This window comes from Neodothiora populina, assembly GCF_041146345.1.
Source record: "Neodothiora populina strain CPC 39397 chromosome Unknown canker_contig_3, whole genome shotgun sequence".
Taxonomy (NCBI): Eukaryota; Fungi; Ascomycota; class Dothideomycetes; order Dothideales; family Dothioraceae; genus Neodothiora; species Neodothiora populina.
Window position 1 is genome coordinate 1,457,820 of NW_027191417.1, and position 13,526 is coordinate 1,471,345.

Consider the following 13,526-nt stretch of genomic DNA (forward strand, 5'->3'; position numbering starts at 1 on the left):
TACTCGCGCTGAGGAAAAGACCAGAGGAAGACCAGAGGAAACGGAAACTACAAAAACACAATTGGGCAAAAGCCTCGACAATCATAATCTAATTTCCTTTTTCGCTTTCCTTCTCGCTATCCAATGCCATGCATGCTAAAGAAAGGTATCAAGATATCGCTTAGCTAATTACAATCCTCGGGAAAAATTGACGAGAATAAAGACTGTTTTGGAAAAAAAAAGAGAACAAAATCTAAATGCCCTCTCGGGCACCGGCTGGACCCCACACGCTATCCTATCGCGCGATACTGAGTCTCCAGCGATCGACGAGATCCCGCTGACCCTGCTCGTACTGTGGCTCATCGAAATGTTGCAGCTGCTGCTGTTGCTGTTGTTGTGGCGCATATCCACCACCGTTCATTTGGTGTTGAAGGTGAGCACCGCCGAAGCCAGGGACGCCGTAGTTCTGCATCATATATGCGGAATTGTTGTTGTAGCCACCGTACATGCTCTGTTGCTGCTGTTGTTGCATGAGGCCGGCGTTTTGGTTCATGCCCACGTTCATGCCCATGCCCATGCCCATGCCGCCCATGCCTGCGTAGGCGGTAGGTTGTGCGAATTGGGGATACATGTTGTACATGGAGTTCTGCTGTTGCGGCACGGTGTGCATTCCCAGGCCCATACCCATACCCATGCCACCCATTGGCATTCCCGTTCCTGATTGCATTTGAGGGTAGACTTGTTGCTGCTGCTGTTGAGGGTACTGTTGCTGTTGAGGATAACGCATCTGAGATTGGTATCCTTGCGCAGAGCTGGGCGCTTGAGCGGTAGCCAGACCATTGGGTGTGCTCTTGCTTGGGAACAAGCCAGGTCTAGGAGGCGGGTGATTGTATGAAGTTGAGCGTGCATTCTGCGCCATGAGCTTGCTCCGGGCTTCCTTCTCTGCCTTGCTGTTCTTACCGAGCAGCGAGTCGGGTGCGGCCTCGTGACTGAATCTACCGATGCCAGAGTTGGCGCCGACAGGGTGTACAGCGAGAAGGTTTGCGAGCGAAACGGATGTACGCAGAGGTGGACGAACGGTACTGGCATCAGCCGACTCTGGGTTAGAAACATTCCTCTGCTCCTGGGACAGCCCGGCACGTTCTCTCTGTAGTCTTGCGCGTCTCTGGCCTAGTGTTTCGCCTTCGTGCTCCTGAGCATTGTCGGTCGTCACCGGCTTGACAGCAAGACTTTCTGCCGTGGGTTTGGGATCCGCGGGCTCGTCCTTGGCCTCATTCAGAGTGCCGAACTGGCCGAGAACATCATCAGAAAAGACAGACATGCGCTTTGTTTCATCCTCGCCAGCGAGGTCGCCCAGAGCAGAGTTCAAGACTTGTTCTCGTCTGAGGCGCTTCAGCCGCTCGCCGAGCGTCTCGTTGGCGTGCTGGGCCTCGTCTTCGTCGTCGTCCGAGGGCAGAGGGATGTTTGCGGCGGCGAACTCGGCCTCCTGCTGCTGGCGAAGGAGCGCCTGCTGCTGCGCACGTATTCTGAGATGGTGATCGGGACTGATACCGCGAAGTCGATTGCGTCTGCGAGCCAGGGGTTCGTTGTCTTCGAGCTCTCGTCTCTCCATCAGTCCAAGAGGCTTGTTCCAGTCGTTGGCCTGCTTCTGCCCTGCCCTGCCACGGTTGACGAGACCATTGCGTTCGGGGAACAGGACGCCGAGAGGGACGTCTTCGTCCTCTTCTTCTTCTTGCTGGTCTTGCTCCTGCAGGAGCGGATCTTCCCACGCGAGGCGAGTTCTCTGTTTCTGCTTCTTGGACCTTTCGATCTGCGCGACGGCGTCCATCTGCAGAAGTGTGCTGTGCATACCGTTAGGGCCGACGTCGAAAGCGGTTCGGTTGCGAGTCTTCTGCTGGGCTTTGCGGGCTTGCAGTTCGGCGAGGAGGGTGGTGGGTTGGGCAAAGAAAGGATATTTCTCTTCGAATTGCCGCTCTTCGTAGTCCTCTTCGTCTGCTCCGGCGTCCTGGTCGCCGCCATTGGCAGAAGAGCGCAGAGCGGCGATGTCCCGTTGACGCGCAGCAGCGTGGGCCTCGAGCTCGGCTTCGGTGACTGGCTCGTCTGCAGCAGGACCATCTTCTACTCTGGCCAAGCCGAGGTCGGTGGCCAGACTCAACCTGCTGTTTCTCTTCTTCAGCTTGTTTCCGCCGGGATTGCCCAGGTCGGTCAACATGCTGACGATGCTGTTCCGCTTCTGCAGTGGAGCTCCGACAGTGGCACTCGTGGACCGCTTGTGCTGCTGTTCAGGCATGGGCTGTGAATTGGCGGCGTCGGCGGACTTGGCAAAGTCAATAAGAGTAGAACTCCTGCGATTAGTCGGCGGCGACTTTGCATAGACCTCGGCGCCGACAGGACCGGCGAAGGGATGGTCAGTGAAGACGTTGACGGGGGCATTGACCGAGGCGGCAAGGATACCGTCGAGGGTGGCACCGGCCGACTCTCTGACCTTGACGTCGTGCTGGACAGAAGGCGGATCGAAGAAGACAGAAGCGCGCAGCTGAGGCGGCAGATTGGCCATGTTCATCCTGCTCAGGCGGGGGTCCATGTAGCTCTGTCTCTGCTTCAGCGGTGGTGCGGAGTGCAGAGGCGAGTGCACGTCGGCGTCTTCCGCCTCTTCTTGATGCTCAGGGTGTTCGTTCGGTGACTGCGGGTGCGAATGCTGGCCCTCGTGTTCGTGTTCGAAGTCGAGAGCGGGAAGCCAGGCCACACTCCTTCTTTCTTCGGCGGCGGGTGGAGGAGCAGCAGCGGGAGCGGACGGCATATACGAGTGACGCTGAGGGTTGATCTTGGCGGCAGGGAGTTGGGACAAACGCTTGGGCAGATTCAGCATTCGCGGGACGGGGGCAGGATAGAAGGTCATGTTCTCTCCGGGAGGAGGGTGGGCGTATGACATTGGACGGCCGCCCATGGTCATGCGGGACATTCGGGACATCCTGCTCTGCTGTTGCTGCTGCTGATGATGTTGCTGACGCTCGACCTGTTCCCTGTACTCTTCCGACGTCAGACGGTTGACCTCGTTGCCCTCGTCGTCGTACTCGACGAAGTTTTCCGTAGTGGGAGAGAAGTGCACGCCGTCAAAGTCTCGGAAGAGGGAGCGGGCCTGGCGGTAGGTGTCGGGGGTGCCGGAGCGGAAGTCTTCGAAGGGAGGGATGTAGTGCAGGGCGTCTTGGTAGTTTTGGAAGTGAGGGTGTTCTTGCGGCTGAGCGTGTTGCTCATCATGCTCTCCGTGTTGGCGAGTGTCAAGGTCTGCGTCATGCCGATCGAGGGGCTCGTCGTGGAAGTCTTCTCTGTGCTCCTCGTGCTGCTGCTGCTCTTGTTGTTGCTCCTCAAAGTGCTCATGATGCTCTTGTCTGTCCTCGTCTCTGTGGTCTGGGTGTTCTTCTCTTTCCTCTCGAATCTCGGCGGCATGGTCGAGGGCTTCCGACATGACGTCCTCGGTGCGGGCCATGGACTGCTGCGAGGGTCGACGGGTGGGCGAGAAGTACGACGTGGGAGAGGCGAGGGGCGAGTCGAGAGGTCTGCCTTCCTGCACTGGTTCGGGGAGGCCGGCGGGACGGTGGAAACTCGACACTCTCGACACCGACGGACTCGTGACGTATCCTCCGGGAGAGTAGCCACCCCAGCGAGCGGCGGTGTTGACGTCGACGATGGAGTTGGAGTAGGAGCTGGTCGAGGCGTTTCGACTGCGGTTGAGGTTGTTGTTGTTGTTGTTGTTGTTGTTCGGATGAGTCGAGTTGGTCGTGTAGATGAAGGCGGACGCTGCAGACACACTGACACCACTCTCGCCGCTGCCTCGCCTTCTTCCTTCTCTCGAGGCGTCTCTAGTTGATGTTCGATGGAGATGATGATGAGGATGATGATTATGATGATGGGAAGAAGAAGAAGAAGACGAGCGGCGGGACTGGAAGCCAAACGACGACGCTCTGTCCTGCTCTTGTTTCATCTTGCGGATCTCATCTCCAATGTCCGAGCCTCCCTGACTCAACTCTTCGGCCGACTGCTCCAGTTTCTCTATGTTTTTGACATAGGCTCCGTGCATGGTTTGTAGGTCGGGAACAGGAGAGCGAATGCTGACGCTGCCTTCGGCTGACACGGTGCGTAGAGGCGCCAGCTCAGGCCGGAACGTCGTAGAAGGCGCGACCCGACCCTCCATTTTTAGTAACTTTGAATCGGTTCGCAATATGCATATGTATTGCAGTGCTGGTTGATTGCAGTTGGGTACAAGTATAATGCTACTGTACAATACAATATGCAACATGCAACATGCAATTACCAGCGACTGCTATCACTACTGGTACTGCACTGCTCCGTACTGTGCTGCGCTGCGCTGCTGGTGCCCCTCGTATCCGTGTGCGGTATACGGTATATGCTAACGAGGGACGTGGGAAACGCGGGACGTGACTTAGCAATCGTGCAGGCCAAGGCAGGGTAAGGTATTTTTGGACCACTCGGAATGAGTCGAGATAATAGTGGGAGAAAGGAATGACCTTCTGTGGCGCAGTAATGGTAGGAGTGCAGTTGTAAGGTATTATTACTGTCGCTATCGCTTCACGTCAGTGTCTTGTGCATCATCTCTTTCTTCGCGAGAGACATCTACAGTACTGTACTGACAAGAGTAAAAAAAAAAGAGCAAGGCCTAAACAGGTCTCAGGTGGGAAACAAGCAAATCTCCAGGGACCGTTGACTCTTGAACTTGGATGGCGGCAACAGAAAAAGTGGTCGACAAGGAATCAAGACTCGACTCGATGCTCGGCGAGACATGTCCAGTACATATCCTGTCCCTCTCACCCTCTTATCTCTCCCCTTGGTTCCTGTTCAGCATATACTGGAACTAAACAAATACCAGCTCCAAGCATCTTGCACATCGCACACGGGGATCGTCCTGTTTGTGTTCAAGCGTACCGCCGATTTGCCTTGCCCTGGCCAGCCTTCAAGGACGCCCCCCCCCCCCGGTCTCTTGGGCCTTTTGGGTAAAACTCACCCGAAAATAGCACGCCGCCCTAATCCAATAACCATGTGCAATTTTACACGCTAACTCTGCTGCTTGTGTTTCGACCACGCGCTGTTCCTGTTCTGCTGTCCTGCTTCTGTCTGTACTGTTCTTCCAACAACAGGAATACAGACATCTCGATGGGGACAAATCAGAGACATTTCCAAGTGAGAGATATAGTATGGTAGAGGTGATCTTCTTGTATCGTGACCACCTGCAGTCTGTGTTCAGTCCGCACTGCAGCCTCATTACGACATGGTCTCACGAGCGCCATTCTACGCACTGCACCACAGACTGTGCATCACACCGTTTTTCGCTATCTTATCTTGACGGGATACTTGTACACACGCCTCTTTCCACGCAGCGTCGCGAAACAACGCGAACGCGCACTGCTTCGACTACTTCTCCCTGGTCTTTCAAGGTACACGTATTATAGAGTAGGGTGTCTTACCTCGCCATTGCATCACTGCCATTAGACTTTGTTATTGTCTTATGGCAATCTGAAACTCCCACGCATGCTTGTCTGAGGTGAGGTGTCAAAATGCCTCTGCCCCGCGTCCGCGTCTTGTGTCTGTGTCGACGCCGGCGGAAAAGGTTCCATAACGGCATGGGCGTGCTGTGCTGTCTATGCTCAGGACAGGACATAATAATTGCCCTGAATCTCTGTCCCCAGGCACAAGCCATGCTGATACAAAATTCCACTCTCGACTGCAAGGTACACCACCCTTGCTTTATCCTTGTCAATTTCCCAAACATTTGCCGATCGCGAAGCCAATAACACGATACCTGTTCAGGCCGTAAACCGATTTACCCGCCCGCTCGACTTGTTTTCTCATCCTTGCTGAGATCCTTGATCACTGCGGCTCGAGTCGATTGACAGATAGTCTACTCTGCTTTGCTCTTATCTTAACTTTTTCTTTTCACTTCCGGACCGCGAGGAGCCGTTGCAGCAGCAACAGCAGCATCCAGCTTCATCTCAGCCACTTAGAACTCCGAGATAAACCTTCTTGTTCATGTCAATCATGCGTGCATGCATGTGTGCATATTGCCTATAATTTGCCTGCATGAGATAAGCTGGCGCGTTCAGCGAAGCCTTTGTCGTCCGTCGCACACTGCGGATTATCTCTTGTCTTTCTGATCGACGCCGGTATTAGCTGTGATCGTCTTTGGTCGAGACAGACCTGTGCTTAAGGCCTATCATCTCGATTGTTGTATTCCCAACCACACCACACTTTCAACACAGCCAAATGTCACATTTCCTCGATATCAAGCCTCAATTCCGCTTGCTTTCCGTCACAATCGCATACTGGTCAGTACCTTATTTACCTCACTTATCGCCTCCTCCCGCTGATCATATTGACGAATGACGAACCCTGCCCGAAAGCATTCTTATATATAATATATGACCACCCCATCAATTCACACTTCTCTTATCCTTACCAGCTACACCTCATCCCTACAACACACGCATCCTTGTATATTCCTTCCTTTCAATTGTCTTCGGGACCCCAATCAACCCACGCCCAGGTTCTTGTCACCAGGCGAGAACATGCGAGATAACGAACCGCGCTCGCTTCTTGGGTCGCTCGTCTATGTCTGCGTTGACGTTTGCCGAACGTGACGACGTCTTGTGTGACCATGTCTATGATGGCTTGTATGCACGTACTGTATATGAGTATTGTACCTGGGCGCCGCGAGGCTGACTTGGCGTGTTATGCCTCGCGCACCCCCACGCCCCCTCCCCATGTCACTTCGTCCCGCTGCATGAAGCCGGCGACTGGACTGCAATTCCAATGCCGTGCACCAGAAGGCGCATATATGTATGCATACATCACATTTGACATTGCATATGGTTGGCTTTCTGATCATGTAGGTGTCCTTCATCAGTCCTGAAATTAGAGGCTGGCGTTGTGGTTTCATCATTGGCGACGATATGGCGATGCAGACAGCTTTGTGTTCAAACATGTCATGCTTTGTCTATTGTCTCGCCGTCTTGTTACGCCACGAGACGCTTTGTCTCGCAGATATTGGTCATACACAGGAAGCTGGACTTGACGCACACGGCCAAAGGCATTGATGTGGTATGCTTCGGTCAATTCATGGCTCGAGGTCAAGACCGGATCCGATTAGATCAAGTGCGAGTGATTGCTCGATTTTCCTTTCCAGAGGTCGATAAATCTCGAAGTGGATCCTACTGTGTACGCCCGCGCGGGCATATCAAGTCTCTGCTTTTCTTTTTTAGATCAGGTCTCGACAAGATGGGGAAGGAATAGTCAAATCAGGCAAGGAATGACACACGAGAGAACGACTTATCTCTTTGGCAGGGAGATATCTACAGTAGGGGCGAAGAGAGGGGGAGGGCCGGCTACTTTCACATAGTCTCCAAGTTCAATTCATCTAGCACCAATGATAGAACTCCAGTTGGGTATGTGTTCAATGCTATGTTGGACTCCATTTAACGTTGCATTCTGCTCGTTGTCCCGTTCTACCCAGCAGTTCCTGACCATGTAACAACATGCGGCTGATGGGAGAATGAGAAAACAACGCCATCGCTTGCCCGAACCAAATATCCATAGAACCAACTCATCAATATTTGCTTGTGTCGTGTGTGGTCTGAAGCAGAATACCAGAAAGCCATCCGTTTCCTTGTCCGATATACGCTTCTCCGGCCGCCAGGTCAGGCCGAGAAACGACTCCTCCCTATTAAAGTGAGAACACCAATATCTCAGCCCCTCGCCATGAGTTCTGGCGCAGAGAGAACCCAGCCTTCATGAAAAAGTCCGGTGGTCACACCGCATGTGGAATTGCCTCTCCTCCAGACGTGTTCCATGAACTCGACTTCTACACTCATCTCCCCGCCACATCTCGCTCCTGCATCCATCCTTCTCAACCATCACTACTCGACCTCACCAGAGAACAGCTCAGACCTCTCCCTCGTCATCATCATCGAAAATAGACCGTTTGACCTTCTGCTTTCCTGCAAGTCCAGATCCATTGCCGTGTTCCCGTTCACTTGCACGTCCACCAACTCCAGAAGTCCCGGTAGTATCGTTCGCGGAAACAGCGCCACGACGACCGAGCTGCTCACGAGGAATGCTCACGAAAGGTTTCTCGTCGATTTCGGTTTCCAGCTCCGAGGCGTTGTCGTCGTGGTCGTAGTCGGGGCCGAGGTCTTCGTTTCTGATAGATCCCTCGATCTTTTCATCGGCACGACTGCCGCCGTCGCCGGTGGGGGCCACATGAGTGCGCTTGGTCTTGCTATCGATACTAGGGTTCTGATCTTTTGGGGTCTTGTTATTGGAGAGTGGATCCGCTGCCCTAAGGCTGCATTTACGACTTTTGGCCACGAGCTTTGGTTTTGCGGCTTGGTTGTTGTGGTCGGAGTCGTGGGCTTTTTGCATTTTGGCAAAGTGTTGGCTACCAAGGGAGTTAAGGGTCAGATCTTTATTGGTTTCTAGGGAGAGAAAACACAGAGCACGGCAGGAAGGGAGTGAACTGGGAGGGAAGAGGAGAGAGGAAGAAAAGGGAAATAGAAAAGAAAAACATACCGAACAGCTTCCTTGCTCTTGCCAACTCTTAGACCGACTTCTTTCCAGTCAAAAGAAGACGAGCTACCGTTGGCTTGGATCATGGCCATGAGGAGGTCACGCTCGTCTTTTTCTGTCCAGTGACTGCCGTGTGGCATCTTGTTCTCTCTTCTTTCCTTCGCTTTCTTCGTCAAAGTGTTATGTAGAGAGAACAGAGGGTCGAGGGGACTGATGTGCGTGTGTAGATGCTAAGCGCTGACGCTTAATGAAGAGTGAGTGGGAGTGTGAGAGAGATAGATATGAAGAAACTGTATGTGTAAGTGTGTAGAAGAAGAAGGATGGATGCAAAGGATATATCAGAGCAAAGTAAAGTGAAGAAGCAAGAAAAAATATAGGTCAAGTAAGCCACAAAGGTGAAAGTGAAGTCCAGACGAGCAGAAAAAGAGACTTGGTGTACTACTAATGCTACTGAAGAGTCACGTTCGCCGATTACACTTGCTCTTCTGGTGTTATTGTGTAATATCGTATTTGCTCGGGCAGTAAACGTCGACAAAGCAATCTGTGGTGCATTTCACTGTACTTGCTTGTGCATTCAGAGAGTAAAAGGCCATCATAGCCACCTTAAGTACTTCCTCGCTAGTGAGTGATCTGTTTAGATCTCAGCTGAAAGCTGCGAGGTAGAACCCGGGTATTCAATGCTGTACTCGCGTTATAACACCAACTTCCTCGACTAGATGTGTTAGAGAAGCGAGTACAGCATGAGACCGAAAGACTTAAGATCCTCTTTAGCTCAAAGTTGCTTAGCAATACGGTCATTATAACAGAAACGAAGACGTTAGCGACTATAGATAGAGAGACGGGATTCCAGACGGAAAAATCCAAAGCTATGTTGATAGTATTTTCTAGTCAGAGGATATTTGCACCCTCCTGCTTTTAAGAGGATCGTTTAGATACAAGAGCTTAGAGAAGTAGAAAGTGTTTGCGACTGGTGTTGTTCATACCTTTCGATACTTTAGCCGAGTCAAACACCCGTTCGTCTACCAATTCGTTTGCGATGCTTACCTTATACACTACCTACTATTGCGATTGCTGCTACTACTTCTACTGCTATCTTCCACTGCTATCACTACTACTATAACAACAACAATAACAGATTACATCTTCGTATACAAAAATCGAGTATCAGAAATCACAATCTAACAAGCCGACAACGAAATAAACCCACAACCTTTCCACTAATTACCGCTTACCCACAAACTGACAAAACGTTGATCCGCCGTCGGTCTCGCAAAAAGCATCCGTTCGGAACCTCATGTTACCATCGGGAAGCACGGCTCTCAACTCTCCATTATGTAGCTTTGACCACCTCCAACCCCCCGATCTAAGCATGGGGCTCATCTGGCGAAAATCTGGCATGGGTGTGACCGAGCCATGGAACCTATTCTCTCTTTTACTGTGGACACATACGTCTGAAGGGTGCACACGTGCATACCTTATACTTCAATGCATGAGCCTACTGCAAGGGACGGTACGCTATGCTGTGCTATGCCATGCTCCGCTCTCATGGACTTTTTGTTCTCTAGTGGTGGCGTTGCAACAATCCCTTCTTCATATGACAATTCACTCGTGCACACAAGACACAACTTCTTATTGTTTTCAGATCGTGTATTGATTTCATTCTTGGACCGTGACAGAAAAGATCATTCTAATTTCCTAGATGAAAAGCTGGCAAAACAAAAGATACATGCAGAAATAAAAGACAAAATTCATTTCCAATTTTCGACAAGTGACTGTTCTTCTTCAGCCTATACTGAAATGCAAGCAAGTGGCAATGACAATGATAAGCCGTGGTTCTCTTCATACATAAGACATCAGGGAATGAGACTAGGCTCATAAACCGAAGAAACGTAAAAACAAAAATTGACAACAGGGGAATCTATCTATCTACAGGGGCAAGGGAGGGGATGGCGGTTTGAAACAAGGAACGAGCTTGGCTAATAGTGAGTTTGCTGAGACTGGAAATTGTTGCGTCGTCAAAAATAGAGAAAAACAGGAAAAGGACCGAGGGTCGTGAGGCGTGAAATGATGGGAGCTGGTGGCGTGCTGGTCATTCGCATCAAGAGGCCGTTAAATTCATACTCGTACGAGAGCCGTGAGGACGTTATCGGAAAGGGAGTTGCAAGATTTAGTTGGCGCGGATGACGAGCTTCGACAGAAACTTGTTCGAGAGACAGTCGAAGTTGGTCCGATCAAACTTGGCTTCAGTAGATCTGCTGCGAAGGTATTTTTCTATTCCAACATAAGTCAGTCATGCAAAATTAAATGCTCTTTGATATCAGACTTACCATGCTTGATCACATGCTCTTTAACTTCAGTCAATGCATCGCAGATGGCTGGGTTCGAACCGAGGAGGTGGTGGTGCTTGCGAGTGTCCCATTCCATGAACGTCGGCAACTTCTGGCTGATGGCCTGGAAAAGACCAACAATAACACCAACAGGGGTCGTCTCCATGTCGTTGCAGAACTTGTTCACCGCCTCCTCGTCGGGGGTGCGGTAGTGAGCATCGAACTGCATCTCCTCCCAGATTGCAAGGAGGATTGCAGCCAACATGAAGATCGTAGGCCAATTCTTGAGCTTCTCTCCGCTGTACACGGAAGAGTAGAGCGACGACAACTCCTCCAAAATGTCCTTTTGCAGGTCGCGCCACATGTCCGCCAAGGCACACTTGACTTGAAAGTTGATCATGACTGGTGCCATGGTCTTTCCATTGAACTTGCTCTCCTCGTCCTCAATCTTACCATTGGCCAGCTCCTCCTCGCTGAGACCCTCGACCATGGTCACCTGAAGAGTCAGGTTGTAGGCAACAACAAGCTTGAGAGCCTTGCGGATGACCTGAGACTTGGAGTTCTTCCAGTAACGGTGAGCAGTCTTGAGCATCTCGGTCAAGAATGGAGTACCCTCAAAGTGTTCATCAACAAAGTAGTCAAAGCCCTTCTCGAGGTGACGGTCAAGGTACTCGGACAGAAGACTAGTCGAGACACCTTCCATCCCGGCAGACAACTTGGCGGTAGGAACCTCGAACTGAACTGGCTCCGTGGTCTTCTCCATCCAGTCCATGCTGAAGCATTTGTCGTCGCGTACGTAGATCTCACGAGCGTTGATGGGCAGATAGTGGCCATAGCCGTGGGTGACGTAAATGAGACGCTCGGTCTGCGAGAACCCCTTAATGTTGCCGATAGAGAAGCCTAGACTGATGTGACGTTCGTAATCGGCCTTCCAGTCCTTCATGAAGAAACCAATGTCTTTGATGTCGATACGAGTACACGGAACCTGCCACAGCCTAGCGTGAGAGGGTCGGCAACCACCGCAAGGGTCACCCTTGTCACAGGTCTTCTTGAGGAACTTGCAACGCAAGCAAGCACGGAGCTTCCTGATCTCGTGTGCTTGCTGACGCTGATCAGGTCGAAGAGGGCCACGACGACGGCCAACTCTCTTCTCACCGTTAGTGCCGTCCTTGCGTCCAGGAGGAGAGGCGGCTTTCTTGATGACTGCCTTGGTGTTCTTGGTCGACGCATTGGTAGGGCTCTTGCGTCTTCTCGTGGGCGGCGAAATGGGGCTGGAGGCACTCGACGAAGTTGTCGAAGGCTGAGGCACAGTCACAGCATTGGACGCAGCAGCAGCGGCGGCAGCAGCGGCCACCGGGCTCACAGCAGGCGATGACGAAGAAGGCGAGTGCTCATGTGAGATACCACAGGTGCTGTCGTGCTCAAAGTCAGAGCTGTGACGAGAGTGAGACACCTCGTGGTGGACATGGTCTACTGTAGGGTAACCCTCAGAAAGTGGTGAGTACATGGGGAAGGGGATGTCCTCGTAGCTGCCGGACAATTGAACGGAGCTAGAAGAATCTTCGAAAGAAGAGTCCGACGTAGAGCGGATGTGGAGCGTTTGCCCCGGGTTGAAAACTGCATTCGTGGTGGTAGGATACTCAACACTGTGTCTGGAAACAGGGAAGTCGACTGCAGTCCAGCCGTTGTCACTGCTCGACAGAGAGCGAATCTCGAGGTAAGATCCCGTCGGCGAGCTACCGGGCAGGCTAGACTGTACATATTCACCGTGTTGGTGACCGAGGTTCTGCATGCCCATGTGGAACATGACCTCGCTTTGGTAGTCAGGCAATGGATAGGCCAGGGCATTCATCGAGTCCATAGGCCCAGCCATCGTCATGAAAGCACTCGAGTGCATCTCCGGGCCCAGTTGCATGCCATGTTGCAAGTCCGAGGCGGTGACAGGCAGGTAGTCGACAGTGGCGCCCTGCAGAGGAGCTCCATACGAATGGTCAAATGCACGATCCAAAGTGTTGTCGTGAGTAAATGCCTGATTGGCAGGCGAATACGAAAATTGCCACTCGGGATTTAGCAAGTTCGGGCCGTTAGTGTGAGCCATGTTCTGAGCGTAGCCGAGTCCGATGGCAGCGGATTGCAGAGCGGGATGAGAAGCATTCGACAACGTGTGTTGATGATTTCGTCGATGCTGGCTTGACATGAAATCTCTGTATTCAGAGTGAGAATTTTGAGAGTGGTCCTGTTGCTGTTGCTGGTGCTGATGTTGATGTTGGGGCTGCTGGTGGGGCTGATATTGATGTTGATGTTGATGTTGCTGCGGTTGCTGCTGCTGATGTTGATGTTGTTGTTGTTGTTGCTGCTGCTGTTGTGAGTGTTGCAGCATTTGTTGGCCCAGACCGTGTTCTTGCTCGAGGGATTCGAGCTCAAATGGCCAATTTGCGGGGATCAGTGAGGATTGAGGATATCCGGTGCTGGTCGTGGAGTTGTTGTTCGCGACGTTGCGGGAATCGGTAAAGTCAGCATACGCCAACAGATTATCCGGCGAAGTAAAGTCAAGGTTGTCCATGGCTTTTCTTCTTTCTTTGTTCGATTAGGTGATCACTATATCGCAAGTAATCAAACAATCGGATCAGGTGGATTCTGCCAGCG

At 51.9% G+C, this 13,526-nt stretch overlaps 2 protein-coding genes across 3 annotated transcripts; both read right to left on the bottom strand.

The window, feature by feature from the left end:
• Positions 1 to 274: 274 nt before the first annotated feature.
• Positions 275 to 4,171, bottom strand: AAFC00_004894 (uncharacterized protein; the record flags this gene model as incomplete). 2 transcript variants are annotated; one of them, XM_069344606.1, is made up of 2 exons in its annotated part: positions 275 to 3,839; positions 3,933 to 4,171. In XM_069344606.1, 2 exons carry the CDS (start codon positions 4,169 to 4,171, stop codon positions 275 to 277), a joined length of 3,804 nt encoding a protein of 1,267 aa, XP_069197034.1. The 2 variants fall into 2 exon arrangements, with proteins under 2 accessions (XP_069197034.1, XP_069197035.1); XM_069344607.1 differs by having other exon boundaries at positions 275 to 4,171.
• Positions 4,172 to 10,720: 6,549 nt separating this feature from the next.
• AAFC00_004895 (uncharacterized protein) lies at positions 10,721 to 13,443 on the bottom strand (the record flags this gene model as incomplete). Its single annotated transcript, XM_069344608.1, has 2 exons — positions 10,721 to 10,824; positions 10,881 to 13,443. 2 exons carry the CDS (start codon positions 13,441 to 13,443, stop codon positions 10,721 to 10,723), a joined length of 2,667 nt encoding a protein of 888 aa, XP_069197036.1.
• Positions 13,444 to 13,526: the final 83 nt, after the last annotated feature.